The following is a 15,777-nucleotide window of genomic DNA, read 5'->3' as shown; positions in this document are numbered from 1 at the left end:
CTAAGATTATGTTATATTATTTATTTTAAACAATTATTTATTTATTAGTATTATTACTTTAAAATTTGTTAAAGGGTACATGCACTCACCAGAGAGAGACAGAGAGGAAGAGAGAAGGAATGTGAGAAAGCAAGCCATCAGGTCCAGGACTTGAACCATGGTTGGCCATGTTGGAGTTCAGCATTTAACCACCATGTCACCTGCTTATCCCCATTCATGTATTGTTTAAAATTGTTCCAGACCCCCACCAAAATTCCCTCCCACATGTGAGTTTCCTGAGTCTATCATTTATGTGATTCTTGGAGGTTGGTTTTGGTTGACTTTGGAAGGAATATCTTAGTTCATAGGGTTTATGCTTGACTTTTGTCCCCAGAGAATGTGAAAAGGAATAAAATTATTTTCTCTATTTGGAGGGAAATACTGACATATTCTTTCCCACTTTAAACCTTAAAGGAACTGGCGTCTAAATTTGGAGAGGGTTTGGACTCTGAAGAGACTCAGTATGCCAATCACCACCACATTCCATCTACCACTTCCTCAAGGCAGCATGGCTTGCTTAAGGACCAAAGCTCCTGGGTACAAGGAAAAGAAGACACAGTCCAGACTTCCCTTCTGAGCCTGGTGAAGATGGGGAAGTCTACCGTGCATCTAGCCTCCAGAAAAAGTCCTCTAATGAGCCCACTCCAAAGCATACACTGCAACGGTCTTGGGATAGTTTCTGCTGAATGCAAAATCCCCAACTTTCAGACTTCCCTGAAGGAGGCTGCTTGGGATGCTGATGCAATTTTTGGTGCATTGAGTGTTCCTTTTCCCAATTCCACTAGTCCTAGAGAAATCCTCAATGTAGTAGGTCAGCTTCTGCAGGCCCATCCAAAAAATATCCCTTTCCATGATCCCGAGCTTTATATGGCCAAAGCCAAAAGAACCAGATCTGTGTCAGACTTCAAGGTGATGGCATTTCCTGATGTCTGGGGACACCTGCCTTCCTCTTCCCAGTCCATGTTGGAACGCAAGTGTGGAGTCCAAAGGTGAGGATACTACTGACCTGAGACCTCCCCCACCTCCTTTAGTATTTTTTGTAGGTAGATGGGTTATATAAGTGGTGTCAGAAGGAACATCAGTCAAGAGCATGTTCCCCTTTGGGGAAACTTTTGCGAATTGCACAGCCTTGTCTTTCTACTAGAGCATTTCAGAATCAAGTGCGGAGTTGTGGTAGCTATGCAGTCCTAACAAAAAACCCATTGGATGGTTCTCATGGAATCCCTTACCTCGTATCTGTTGCAAATTATAAATACTTACAGCAAGAAAATATCACCTAGATTTTCAAAACACTGGCATCTTTTCTCAAAGGAAGGTTCTGAGATAAACCAAGAAGTGATTATTTGGTATCTTGTGTTTACTGCAAATTGTTATCTAATCTCTTGCCAAAAGTGGGGAGGCAGTGTACCCCATTTCCACAGCCCAACCTCATAGGTCCTGGCTTGTGTTGGAGGGGATGGAAAAAGTCACATTCTCCAGGGCAGAAACACTGGGTGATATATTACTCCCAGAATGCCAGAAAAGGAGCTTTATCTTGGGCTCAGCATGAGATTAAAATGAAAACTGCTAAAGCCAAGGAAAAAATTATTTTTCCTGAAAATAAAAAAAAAATAGTATGCATGTCCTAAGCCACTGGAGCAGTGAGTAGACCAGAGAGTTGCATTAATTTATAATCCATGTCATCAGCAAACAGTTCTCTTGATGTTGGATCCCAAGAACTTTTCCTACTTAAGCTCCTGGCTAAAATCTCTGATCCTACCCCCTATAAGTTATAGGTCATGTTTGAGTTTCTTTTTTCTTTCTTTTTTTTTTTTTTAAAGTTTTTGTCATAGGGTGTGTGCACTTACCAGAGAGAGACAGTGAGACAAAGTGAGAAATCACCCCTCCCCCCCTCCCCTATGGAGGATGGCCATACTACAATCGCTTCTCTTCCATTCTCTTCCTAAGACTTTTGGCATGCTTGCAGATGTATGCAGTGTGGATTTTCAAGTCACCGGGTCTGGAACTTAAACAGTGGTTGGTCACGTGGGATTCTAGCACTATAACCCCTTTGCCACCTGCTGTTCAAATTTCTGAGAGACACATCACAGGGCTTCACCCTCCCCTCACAGAGGACATCTTCCCTTTGAATCCAGGCCTCATATCCACCTCCTCCTAACCCTTTTCCCAGCCTACCCCAATGAACTGAATTAGAAATCTAAGGAAGTAGAGGTGGATCCATAGCCTGGTGGTTAAGAGGACCAGATTCCACGTGACCTACCATGCGGTTCAAATCCAGGACCTGGTGGTTTGAAAACCATGCCAGATGTATGTACATGTGTGCCCCAAATCCTGGCAGAGTAGAGAAATACAGAAGTAATGTGACATGACTATGCCCTACTCAGGAAGGGTGGGTTTCTTCCCCTCTTTTCACTGGTGAGCACATATGCCCTCCAGAAAATTAAAAGATACAAATAAAAAGACTTCCAAGGACGAAATCTAAAATACCTCCTGAGTTGCTTTTCTCTTTCTTACTTAAATCTCCCAGAGATTGATATACCACAGACAGAAGATTGACCTTAGCTTTCTAGAGAAGACAGAGCCCCTGGAATAAAAATGGCACAAGAATAAAAAGGATTATTGGAACTTCTCAAACCTTAACACGCTAACAGTCACTAGTTCTTAAGTCTTTCTTAAAACTGTCTAGTGCAAAGGACCCTTTGAAGCATACATCCATAAAAGTCAGTCTCCTACTCCAGATGTCTTGACAAAGCTCTCCTTCAAGCCAAGAATCCCCTAACTAATATCTAATATCACTGAGTCCCACTACAGAGTGCAGTTTTTATTTCTGGATAACGAAGACAAAGAAACTGTTTGCACTATTTCAGCTTAAGGATGGAATTACCCAACTTCTTTCTTTTGTGTTTTTCTGAGGACTCTCAAGATCTGTCCCAGGATACCATAGGTTGAGTAGGTTAGGCAACGAAAGCCAACCCTAAAATATTTCTGATTTTTCCTTTCCAGGATCAAGATACTTGAAGATGTCCGGAGACTTATCCAGCCGAGAGACATTATAAATAAAGTCGTTTTTAGTTTAGACGAGTCCTGGTAGGTGGTTTTCCAGGAAATGAGACTAGATTGATATTCATAGAATGAGTTGGAATGGCATATGGAGAATTCTGCTAATGACCCAAGAATAAGAGTGGTTCATGTTAGTAATATGTTCTTACTTCTAAAAACAGAATGCTGGAAGTTTGGGTTAAAGATCAATAGCAGAAAACTTAAAGAAATGTCAGGTTTGAGACCAGCAGGTGGTTGAATGGCCACATTGCTAGACTCCCATGTGGTTGACCATGGTTCAAGTCTCTGACCCGGTGGCTTAAACTCATACCGGCGCATGTGCATGCATGCCCAAGACCCTAAGAGGAGAATGGAGGAGAAGGGACTGTGGCATGGCCATCCCTCCTGGGAGGTGACTTCTCACTTTCTGTCTCTCTCTGTATTTCTGGTGAGCGTATGTGCTCTATAGCAAAAAAAACTCTCAAAAAAAAAATAGAAAAAGAAATGTCGGGCTGGGGCTAGAGGATGGCATGGTGAAGGCATTGGACTCCTACATGGCCAACTGCAGTTGGAGTCCTGCAGCTGGTGGCTTCCTTTTTCACTTTATCTCTCTCTCTCTTTCACCCTCTGGTGAGTGTATGTACCCTATGACAAATTTTAAAATAATAATAATAATAATCATACTATAAATAATTTTAAAAAAGAAATGTCAGGCTGTCCAAGAATAGCAGGAGTTCATATGTTCACATGTTCTTTATTTCATTATAGGCCCTTGCAGGACACTGCCAGTTGCTTAAGGTTCTTCTCCAAGTTTGAGTCGGGAAATCTTCGAAAAGCCATCCAAGTGCGTGAGTAAGTGAGAAAAGCCACAAGGGTTAGTTCCTGGCAGCTCAGAAAAGCAGGTGATGACCTTTTTTCCCCGCGGTCTGTGATCAGTAACCTCACATCAGTTGCTTGAAATCAGCCATGGTAGGAGTATTTACACCATAAAAATGGGCAGACTCTCCAAATCCAAGTTTTCCATCTCAGAGAAGCAGGTGTTAATTTTCTTTTTTTGAGAGAGATTTTTGCTATAGATTTTTGCTCTTGCTGGAGAAATAGAGACAGAGAGACAGAAAGTGAGAAATCACTCCCAGGATAGATAGACACACCATGATTCTTTCTCCTCTATTCTCCTCTAGGGCATGCATACACACACACCCAGCATGAGTTTTAAGCCTCCAGGTCTGATACTTGAACAGTAGTTGACTATGGGAGTCCAGCTACGTAACCATTATGCCATCTGCGGGTCCTGCAGGTGTTAAACTTCTATGAGCACTCTACGAGGGAATGCACTGGCTGATGTCATAACTAGGTGAATTCTTCACTAGAGGTGAACTGTTATGCAGTAGCATTAAGTACCAAGGAATTGGTAAAAAACAAGAGTATGAGAGCACTTTGATGACTGGCATGTTTATGCTTTTACTGATGGCAAGACTGATTCTGTTCACATAGAAGGGCACTGGGGTTCCTTTTACTTCTCCTTGTCTATCATTCTCACCTCTACATACTTAGTCGCAAAAATCTTGGGCTTCCCATTGAGGACCATTCTTCCTTCCAGGGAATGCAAATGCCATACCTCATTGGCGATCTTATTAATGAGCTTTTATTAGTAGAAAAACTTTTTCAAGTAAAGAAAGACTAGGGTTGCATAAACCACACACAAAAATTGTTTTTAAAAGAGGAAATAAAAATAAAAATGAGTTATGTTTTATTTATTTTTATTTTTTTATGGTTTTTGCCATAGGGTGTATGCTCTTGCCTGAAAGACATAGAGAAGTGAGAGAGAAAGTGAGAAATCACCTCCCTAGGGGGATGGCCATGCCACAGTCCTTCTCCTCCATTCTCTTCCTGGGATTTTGGGCATGGACACACTCAGAGTAATTTTCAAGCCAGCAGGTCCAGAGCTCGAACCGTGGTCACACATGGTGGGAGTCTAGCGCCTTAACCATTATGCCACCTCCTGGCCCCAGTTCTAACTCTTTTTTAAATGGAAGAACAGAATTCCGTTCTCACTTAGCCATAATTCTTTTTACTATTGCAATGTGAACTATATTCTCCATATTCCAGAAGACAAGCTATATAATCCGTTTTTCGAGGCGTGAACTTCTGAAAACCACAGGTCAGCACTGTTAGTGGTGTGTTGGCCACATTTTGCAATCAAATGGCTGGGAAAACCTCACTTCTTTCCCACTTGGAGACTAGGCAGGTTACCCAGTCAACACCATGCCTTTATTTTCTCACCCACGAAATAAGGATAACAATAGTACCTGCTTCGTAGGGATTTTTTGAGTGTTACATGATACACATGAAGCTCTTTCCATAGTACATGACACATGGTAGGCACTCAGTGCAAGCTTTCATTTAGGGTTGCTTATTCACCATTACTAGAGCTCAGAATTTACAATACATGTTCTTCACAAAGGTCATGGAAATGGGCATGCACTATGGAGGCCTTCCAAAAAATTTTCCTTTCCTTTCTTTTCTTTGTTTTTCTTTCACCATAGCGTGTCTGCACTTGCCAGAGACAGACAGAGAGGGAAAATGAGAAATTACCCCATGGGGGAGATGTCCACATTACAGTCCCTTCTCCATTCTCCTCTTGAGATTTTAGGCATTCACACACATGTGCCTGGTAGGTTTTTCAGGCTGCCAGATCTTGGACTTGAACCATGGAGTCGGCCATGTGGGATCCAGTGTCTTAACCACTACATCACCTGCTAGTCCTGCATTTCAAAAATATTTCATACACACACCCTATAGCAAAAGTCTCTCCAAAAAAAAGTTATTGTAAAGACTTTCTAATCACCCTCCAATCTCCCTTCTGATGTTGCAGGTTTGAGTATGACCTATTGATCAATGCTGACGTAAACGGCAGTCAGCACCAGCAGTGGTTCTACTTCCAGGTGAGCGGTATGAAGCCTGCTGTCTCTTACCGCTTCAACATAATCAACTGTGAGAAGCCCAACAGCCAGTTTAATTACGGTATGAACTCTGGGGAGATAGCAGCTTCTGGATACTATGAGGGATTATATCACTTTGATTTACTGAAAGGCCTGCTTGGTTTTCCTGAGGATCGAAAGCTGTACTGACGTACTTTGTTGCTAGGTATGTCACAGCAGTGACCAAGTTGGGAATCTATAAACATTCCACTATTGGGGAACCAGCAGTTAGCGTAATGGCTATGTCGCTGGACTCCCACGTAGTCGACCGCAGTTCACGTCCTGGACCCAGTGGTTTAAAACTCACGCCGGGCGTGTGTGCATGCGTGCCCAAGATCCCAAGAGGAGAATGGAGAAGGGATTGTGGCATGGCCATTCCCCCTGGGGGGAGATTTCTCGCTTTCTGTCTCTATGTCTCTCTCTTACTGTTTGGTGAGTGCACGCGCCCTATAGTGAAAAACCTCTTAAAAAAAACCCAAACAAACAAACAAACAAAAACAAAACAAAACAAAACAAAAAAACATTCCACTGTGTCCTGATTCTTTCACTATTTTGAACTTTATTTTTAAGTTTATTTATTTCTTCCAAGAGCAAGAGAGACAGAGACAGAGAGAGATAGTTGCCCTCAATAGAGTTTTCATGCTAAAATTGTAGGCATGTGTGCATATACCTCATATGCTCAGGGAGGTCCTGAGAGATGAACCCAGGACCTTTCCCAGGTGGGTCCCATTGTGTTACCACTGAACTACCACTTATCTCCCACCTTCAACTTTTTGAGGTTAGTGAGTGCTCTCAATTATGCTTTCTTTCCATTTCCTAAATCCCATAGGAGCAAACTGATTAACTTGTCACAAGACAGGAAAGCAGCCACGTCCAATTAGACAACATTAATATACACTTTCAGAAAACTCTGGAAAGAATTTAATTTTCCTGAATACTTGTGGCCATTTTAGAAGAGACATTCAAGAGGCACATATTTTTCTGGAATATTTCTTAAAAAGGGAAATTCTGGGATCAGCAGTTGGCATAATGGCTGTGTCGCTGGACTCCCATGTAGTTGACCACGTTTTGAGTCCTGGACCTGGTGGCTTAAACTCATGCCAGGTGCATGTGTGTGTGAGCCCAAGATCCTGAGAGGAGAACAAAGGAGAAGGGATTGCAGCGTGACCATCCCCTCTGCGGGGGGGTGGGGGGGGATGATTTCTCTCTTTCTGTCTCTCTCTGTCTTTCTGGCGAGCGCACGTGCCCTATAGCAAAAACCTCTCCAAAAAAAGAAAAAAAAAAGAGTTTATAAACCTCAATTTCTTTGGAATTTGCCCATCCTCAGGTGTCTTTGTTAGCATTGGAAAAAGTGGACCAAGACTGGAGGTACCTAGGTCTGAGCACAGGAATATAAGACTCTATTGTATGAAAACATAGTATGAACCTTGACTCTTGTCTCACTTTGTGTGGCTGCTGTTACAAATTGTCATGAACTTTGTGGTTTGAAACAAGACAAATTTATTCTCCTAAGTTTCTGGTCTCCTGAAGTTTAAAATCAGTTTCTTGTGTCTGTCCACGGTGTGGGGGTTGAAGTGGCTGGATCAACATGACTGACTGTGTGATTTGAATCTCTGGCCTAGCGGCTTGAAATACACACTGGGCACATGTGTGTGCATGCCCAATACCCTGAAAGAAGAAATGGAGGAGAGGATTGCAATGAGACCTTTCTCCATGGAGTGTGCTTTCTTTCTTGCTTTCTTTCTTTCTTTCTTTGTCTCTGGTGAGCACACATGCCTTTTGGCAAAATTTAAATGCAAGCAAACAGGGCCATGCTGGCATAGAAGTTAAGGCAGCTGGATCCCACGTGGCCAACTGGGTGATTCAAGTCCTGGACCTGGGACTTGAAAATTACACCAAGCATATGTGTGTTCATGCTCAAAATTGTGAGGGGAGAACGGAGAAGGGATTGTGGCATGATTATCCCCCGTGGGTAATGATTTCTCTCTTTTCCTCGCTATCCTCTCTGGCGAGTGCACATGCCTTATAGCAAAACTAAAAAAAAAAAAAAATCAATTTCTCTAGGTTAAAGTCAAGGTGTTGGGAGGGATGTCTCCCCTCTGGAGGTTCCAGAAAAAGATTCATTTCCTCTTATTCTCCCAGCTTCTAGAGCTACCTTTCTTGTAATCCTTGGCTCCTGGCTCCTTCCTCCCTCCCTCTTTAAAGTCAGTCACAAGACATCTTTAAATCTCTCTCTATGTTAGTCACATTGCTTTTCTTTTTTTTGTTTTGTTTTGTTTTGTTTTTGTTTAAAAAACAACCTCCCTCGGGACCAGCAGTTAGCATAATGGCTATGTCGCTGGACTCCCACGTAGTCGATGGCGGTTCGAGTCCTGGACCTGGTGGCTTAAACTCATGCTGGGCGCGTGTGCATGCGTGCCCAAGATCCCGAGAGGAGAATGGAGGAGAAGAGATTGCAGCGTGGTCATCCTCCCTGGGGGGTGATTTCTCGCTTTCTATCTCTCTGTCTCTGTCTTTCTGGTGAGCGCACGCGCCCTATAGCAAAAACCTCTACAAAATGAATAAATAAATAAATAAATAAATAACAACCTCCCTCTTTATCCATCTTCTGTGGGCATTTGTGATTACATTTGGGCCCTTAACTTCATCATATCTACTAAGCCTCTTTGGCCTTTTTGGTTAATATTTGTTTTTTAGGAATGAAGACCTGGGCATCTTTGGGGCTGTTTTTTAGCTTACCACAACTTTATTTATTTATTTATTTTTGGAGAGATATTTGATATAGGACGTGTGCACTCTTCAGAAAGACAGGCAGAGACAGAGAGACAGAAAGCAACAAATCACCCCCCAAGGGAGATGGCCATGCCACAATCCCTTCTCCTTCATTCTCCTTTCGGGATCTTGAGCACATACACACACACCCAGCGTGAGTTTAAGCCACTGGGTCTGGGACTCAAACTGGAGTTGACCACATGGGAGTTCAGCGACATAGCCATTACACTATCTACTGGTCCCGACCTACCACAACTCTTCCTTTTCCTTTCCCTCTGGATTAAGTTGTGCTTTTATCTCATGCAGGGATGCAGCCAACTCTGTACTCTGTGAAGGAGGCTCTTCTCGGCAGGCCCACCTGGGTCCGGACAGGCTATGACATCTGCTATTACAAGTAAGTTTGTGTAGTTAGCTTCCTTTCTTCTGTACCATCGTTCCCTCTCAGTTTCTTGCTTCTCCATGTTGATCTTACAAACATCGGCAGTCTGTGCTTGTCTCTTGTACTTGCGGTCTCTGTCCAGTGGCACATTTCTTCCCTTCAAAGGTGTAACCATGTAAAATGATACCCACAGTAGGTCCCAAGAAATATCTTAGGAGTTTGCAAAGAATAATTAGGATAATTTGTCTTTGTACACATTGAAACGTCGAGATATTGTTGGATGTTAGAAGTTGGGCATGCAGAGTCACCCTGTGATTAGTTCATCGAGTTTAATTTTTCTTGTTTCCCCTGGACCCTGTGAACAGTAAGTCTAAGATATTGTGTTGATTTCTTTCTTTTCTTTCTTTCAATTTTTTTGAGAGATTTTTTTCTGTAGGGCATGTACACTTGCTAGAGATAGACAGAGAGACAGAAAGAGAAATCACAGCCCCTTCTTCTCTCTTTTCCTGTCAATATTCTGAGCATGCATGTGCACGGACCCAACATGTGTTTAAAGTCACTGGATTGGGGACTCAAACTGGGATCAGCCACATGGGAGTCCAGTACCTTACTACTCCAACTGCTGATCTCTGTTTTGCCACATTCTTATTCACTCTGTGCTTGATTTTCCAAAGCGTAGGAGAGCAAATATATGACTTCGTTGTTGAGGTGAAGGGGGAACACACCTTCAGTTGTTGATCAGTAGCCAATTGCATTGGCTTACCCTGCAAAGTTGTAATAAAATTTAAATTATCCATATCTTTTGATGAAAGAAGTAGAATTTAAACCCATGAATTGCTTATGTGTGTATTTTCTTTAGATGAAAAATAAAATCAAGTTCATAAAAAAATAAGAATTGTAAGAAGAGGTAGAACGTATGTAGTTGTTAACTCATTGCTAGTTTCTTATAAAATCTCATTGGCTAGCGTTAGTTTTCTTGAATAAAGTAAGTCTTATCTCTGAGTTTACAAGAGACCTCTTGAAAATTGATTATCAGGTATTCTAGAGTTTAGGGATGTTACTACTATCAAAAAGGAAAAGGGTATATAGCCTTGTGCCTCTTGAAACTGTGAGGTTAAAAGTATTGGTAGATAAAGAAGGTCATGGATCTTGTCATTCTATCACCAACAAAGGCAGAATTCACCAGAGATAATGACAGCGTACAAAACACAGAGATGGGCTAACAGCCTGTAATAAGAGAGTTGACAGGGGCCAGTGTGTGGTGTGGTGGTCAGAGAGCTGAACTCCTACATGGTCAACCATGGTTTGAGTCCCAGGTCTGACAGCTTGTTTTCTCACTTTCTCTCTCTCTCTGGTGAGTGCATATGTCCTATAGCAAATTTAAAAACAATAATTATAATGATAAGCAAAATTAAATTAAAAAATAATTCTTTAGGGACCAGCAGATGGCGTAATGGTTATGTCACCAGATCCCCATGTAGTTGACTATGATTCGAGTCCTGGACCTGGTGGCTTAAAACTCATGCCAGGCACATGTGTGTACATACCCAAAATCCTGAGAGGAGAAAGGATTGTGGCACAACCATTCCCCCTGGGAGATGATTTCTCACTTTCTGTCTCTCTGTCTCTCCTGCGAGTGCACATGCCCTATAGCAAAAATCTCTCTCTCTTAAAAAAAAAAAAAAAAAAAAAAAAAAGCTTGGGGAAAAAAAGAGTTGGCAGTCTTTGCTGGATTAGGATACGAATCTGTTGTAAAGAGCATTTTCATAGATTACTTACAAGAATGGCACACTATTACAGCTTAATTGATAGTCTAGTTACCTAAATGGTAACTATTCTCTGGCCCACCTCTCTCAAAACTCTCAGGACCATTTTATGGTGCAAGAATTTTAGAATTTCCTTACACAAGTGTAAGGAAAAATATACAAACATCAGGGCCAGCAAGGGGCAGAGTGGTTAAGGCACTGTGCTTGCACATGGTCGACTGCAATTCGAGGCCCAGATGTAGTGGCTTGAACCTCACACCAGGTGCATGTGCATAGGTGCCCAAAATCCTGAGAAGAGAATGGAGGGGAAGGAATTATGGTGTGGCAATCTTCTTGGAGGGTTATTTCTCGCTTTCTTTCTCTTTGTCAAGTGCATGTACTCTAGAGCAAAAATCTCTCGAAAAAGGGAAAAATATTACAAACATCTAAATTTGGACCTTGATGTATCAAGAATAAGTTTGAATTTTCTCTGAAAGTAGTTACCCTCAGTAAACATGAAAGATCCTTCTTAAACCTGGATTGGAGCCGGTAGTAAGAGATTTGAAAACATAATGTTTTGCATCCTCTCCCGGTGGGATTAGCTCTCCCTGGAGGGTGACTCTCTTGGAATTGGGTAATAAGAAACAGGCCTAAGAGGACCAAATCTCTGCCAAAAAGAGAAGGAAGAAACACAACTGAAAACAGAGTATTGGCCTAAGGAAAGCCAATGTTAATAGCTTTTATGTTCATTAACAAGACCATTGTTATGTGATTAAAGAGCAACAGAGGGATAAGATGAAAACCGTGAATGTATAATGTAATTCATTTTTCATATTCTAGCCATGAATACAGCAGAGATGAATGGATAAGATTGCGGCATTGTCATGTAGTTTGTTTTACAATTATTCACTGCATTATGTTCACATATTTCCAATAATGTGATCTAACTACGGGATAGATTTGTGTAATCTCTATTCACCTGAAAAGCACAACACCTCTCGCCATTGTAAAAGGCTTTACACTGTATACAATCCCGTGCTCTCTGTTTGCCCGTTACAATACTGGCGTTGAACTACCTTAGAAGATTTCTTTGCTTCATCCTTGCCTTTCTACTCCCTGTTATGTTATTTAATTTGGGGGGACTTGACCTCATTATCTCCCTGTGTCCCGTACGTCATTCAAGACTGAGAAGTTCTGTTGTTGTTATGCTGTTAAATTCCCAAATTCGTGCCAGGTTTTAAGAAGTTGCAGGGTGCTCACTGTGGGAAGAGCCGTGAGCCATGGCACTAGCGGACATATATGGAGGAGTGAAAGGAGCAAGGCTCAGAGGAAATGGGGTTTGCACTTCCCTCAGATTCGACAGCAGTGATGAGCAGTTAAGGAGGTGGCCCGACTACTTTGTGGGGTGGCCATCACTTAGAAAGCAGTCCAAACCTCTTTTTCCTTTTTTTTTTTTTTTTAAGAATTTTGCTATAGAGTGCAAGAGAGAGACACAGAGACAGAGACAGAGACAGAAAGCGAGAAATATCCCCCCCGGAGGGATGGCCATGTTGCAATCCCTTCTCCTCCATTCTCCTCTCAAGATTTTGGGCACACATGTACATATCCCCAGCGTGAATTTTTAAGCTGCTGGGTCTGGGACTTGAACTGCAGTAGGTTATGTGAGAGTCCAGCAATGTAACCATTACACCATCTGCTGGTCCCTAAATAAATAATTCTTAACAAAATAAAAATGAATCGTTTATATTGCAAGTTTTAGTTTAATTTAGGTAATCAAATTTGTAAGTCATCCAAAGTAAGCCTCTAAACACTTAAATATTTTGCTGGAAAAACTGAAAGCAAAAGAATGAGGTGGGCGATAGCTATTCCCACTTCTCTCTCGGTAAACCTCCTGGGTAGAAGTTCATACTTAACTCTCTGATGTATGAAAACTGCAATGGAGAATGTAATGCATTTTTCAAAGCCTAACCCTGGAATACAATAGGAATGACCCAATAAGACTGCCACACATAATCTAGTGGTATAATTATTCACCACATTAGTATGACTTAGACTGCACAAGGGCAACTCTGCCGGTCCCCATATTAAACTCTAGACAGCTTAATTCCTTTCTATTACCCTGATGATAATACATTGAAGGAAAAGGACCTGCAAATGGCATAGTGCTTAAGGAGCTGGACTCGCACATGGTTAACCCTGGTTTGAGTCCTGAACCCAGCAGCTTGAAACACACGGGGCACATGTGTGTGATTGCCCCAAATCTCAAGAGGCAAATGGAAGAGAAGGGACTGCAGCCGAGCCATCTACCCTAGGGGTTGAGTTCTCACTCTCTCTCCTTTTTTCTGTTTCTCTCTGGTGAATGCACATGCCCAATAGCAAAAAAATAAAAAAAAATAAAAAAATAAAAGAAAGAAAGAAAGAAAAAGCACCTCTTCTAGATAGAGAGAGAGATAGACTGATTTGAGGAGAAATTCTAATATTTTTCCCTGTGCTCAGTTGGCCACTCTGCCCCTCCTACCCCTTCTCTCCCTTCTCCATTTCCCTCCTACCTTGAAGACAACTGGACTAGAAAATTTTAAAAATGACCCTGAAAAAGAAGAACACACATGGGTAAATTCATTTTCCCATGCCTTTCATAAAAACAGAAGGACAGCCTCAGTTTCTGTTTTATTTACTTCCCCATGGTCAGCTTCTCCCGCGTACGTACACAGCCTCACACCCTTTTGGATTCTCTCCCAGCCGCGTTCTAAAGTAATTTTGGTGCTGAAGGGCAAGGGAGGAAGTCACACGCGCAGAGTGGCCGTGTCATACACGGCGGCTGATCTCTTCTGACATTTATCTCCGCTCGGGAGAGGAGACGGAACAGCTCACTCATGAAGATGAATGTCACACCTAGGCTTTGCCATCATGCATTCTTCCGAGGGATCTCAGAAGAGAGATTTGCTGTTATACAGAAGATTAGAAACGCCGCCGACATGCGGAAGCCTGGTGACTTGGCTGCTCTGCCTTCCTGGATCCCGTTAAGTGACATGATGCACCCTTGTTCAACAGAGCCACCGTCATTATAGCATTATCTACATCAGCTCTATCTCAGCGTTTGCTTATTTCATGCACATCCAGAAAAAAAATTCCTAGCATTTTTTAGAGAGATTTTTGCTACACGGCATGTGTGCTTACTAGAGAAACAAAGTGAGTCAGAGAGACAGAAAGTGAAAAATCACCCCCAGGAGGATGACCATGCAGCAATCCCTTCTCTGTTCTCCTCTCAGGATTTTGGGTACACATGCATCTGTAACCTGATTGAGTTTCAATCCACCAGGTCCAAAACTTGAACCATAGTTGGCCACATGGGAGTCCAACACCATAACCACTACGCCACCTATTGGCCCTCCCAGCTTATTTTTAAAGTACATATGGAAATAGATTAAGTTCATAACTATGCATTTGTGTACTTTGTACTTCATTGAAAGTTGTATGATTATAAAAGTGTGGTTTCTTTGGAAGATATATGGCTCAAGGATTAGAAGGCAAAGGGGGGAGCCTTTGTGAAAATTATTTTTTAGAGTTACTAAGTTAATTTATTATTATTACTTTTGAAACTTGACTATAGAGAGACAGAGAAAGAGAAGGAAAGTGAGAAAGCAATCTGCCAGGTCCAGGACTCAAACTGCAATTGGCCATGTGAGAGTCCAGCACCTTAACCACTGTGCCACCTGCTGGTCCCAGGGGGAAGCCTTTTTTACTGTGGATTCATGGGACTTATCCAGCCCAGGTCATCTTGGACTCAAGATCATCTAGCTAGGCTCCAGTCAATCCAAGAGGATACCTTATTTTTCTTGAGTTTCTTCTCCTTCAAGAGTAGATGGAGAAGAAAGTTTTTTGGATCAAACTTCCACTGCTCCTTAACAATGTGTCACAGACAAATTGATTTGTAGTTAAGTGAGGTGTTCCATTTTAGAGATTTATTAGACATGTCCCTTTGATGAAGATGATTTTGGAAATGTTTTAAAACCTTTGAGGAGGAACATTTCACTCAAAGTAGAGTCATCTGAGCAGCTCCTGTACAATATGGCTGCCAAAAGACTCCAGTAGGGAAGCCTGGCTTTGCTTTGGTTACAGCCAGAGTTTAGACCTGAGGCTAAGGTTATCACTGTATCACTTTTAGCAGAAATTCATTCTAATGCGGTGCTGTTCAGGTTTCTTCAATTCCAGCGAAAGCAATCTGCCAGGTCCAGGACTCAAACTGCAATTGGCCATGTGAGAGTCCAGCACCTTAACCACTGTGCCACCTGCTGGTCCCAGGGGGAAGCCTTTTTTACTGTGGATTCATGGGACTTATCCAGCCCAGGTCATCTTGGACTCAAGATCATCTAGCTAGGCTCCAGTCAATCCAAGAGGATACCTTATTTTTCTTGAGTTTCTTCTCCTTCAAGAGTAGATGGAGAAGAAAGTTTTTTGGATCAAACTTCCACTGCTCCTTAACAATGTGTCACAGACAAATTGATTTGTAGTTAAGTGAGGTGTTCCATTTTAGAGATTTATTAGACATGTCCCTTTGATGAAGATGATTTTGGAAATGTTTTAAAACCTTTGAGGAGGAACATTTCACTCAAAGTAGAGTCATCTGAGCAGCTCCTGTACAATATGGCTGCCAAAAGACTCCAGTAGGGAAGCCTGGCTTTGCTTTGGTTACAGCCAGAGTTTAGACCTGAGGCTAAGGTTATCACTGTATCACTTTTAGCAGAAATTCATTCTAATGCGGTGCTGTTCAGGTTTCTTCAATTCCAGCAGAGTTCTGGAGAAGGCTGCCTTGTCAGCAGGA

The 15,777-nt window shown here is 42.0% G+C and overlaps 1 protein-coding gene across 1 annotated transcript in view; it reads left to right on the top strand.

Moving 5' to 3' along the window:
* Positions 1 to 15,777, top strand: part of AGBL1 (AGBL carboxypeptidase 1) — a 542,019-nt gene that overhangs the window by 104,220 nt on the left and 422,022 nt on the right. Inside the window, exons 11-15 of the mRNA XM_027769246.1 lie at positions 454 to 1,028; positions 3,043 to 3,126; positions 3,847 to 3,930; positions 5,954 to 6,102; positions 9,138 to 9,225. Coding sequence (XP_027625047.1) covers positions 454 to 1,028; positions 3,043 to 3,126; positions 3,847 to 3,930; positions 5,954 to 6,102; positions 9,138 to 9,225 — 980 coding nt within the window. The remainder of the gene's footprint in view (positions 1 to 453; positions 1,029 to 3,042; positions 3,127 to 3,846; positions 3,931 to 5,953; positions 6,103 to 9,137; positions 9,226 to 15,777) is intronic.

This window comes from Tupaia chinensis, unplaced genomic scaffold, assembly GCF_000334495.1.
Source record: "Tupaia chinensis unplaced genomic scaffold, TupChi_1.0 Scaffold000078_1, whole genome shotgun sequence".
NCBI lineage: Eukaryota > Metazoa > Chordata > Mammalia > Scandentia > Tupaiidae > Tupaia > Tupaia belangeri.
This window is presented reverse-complemented; position numbering and strand designations above follow the sequence as displayed.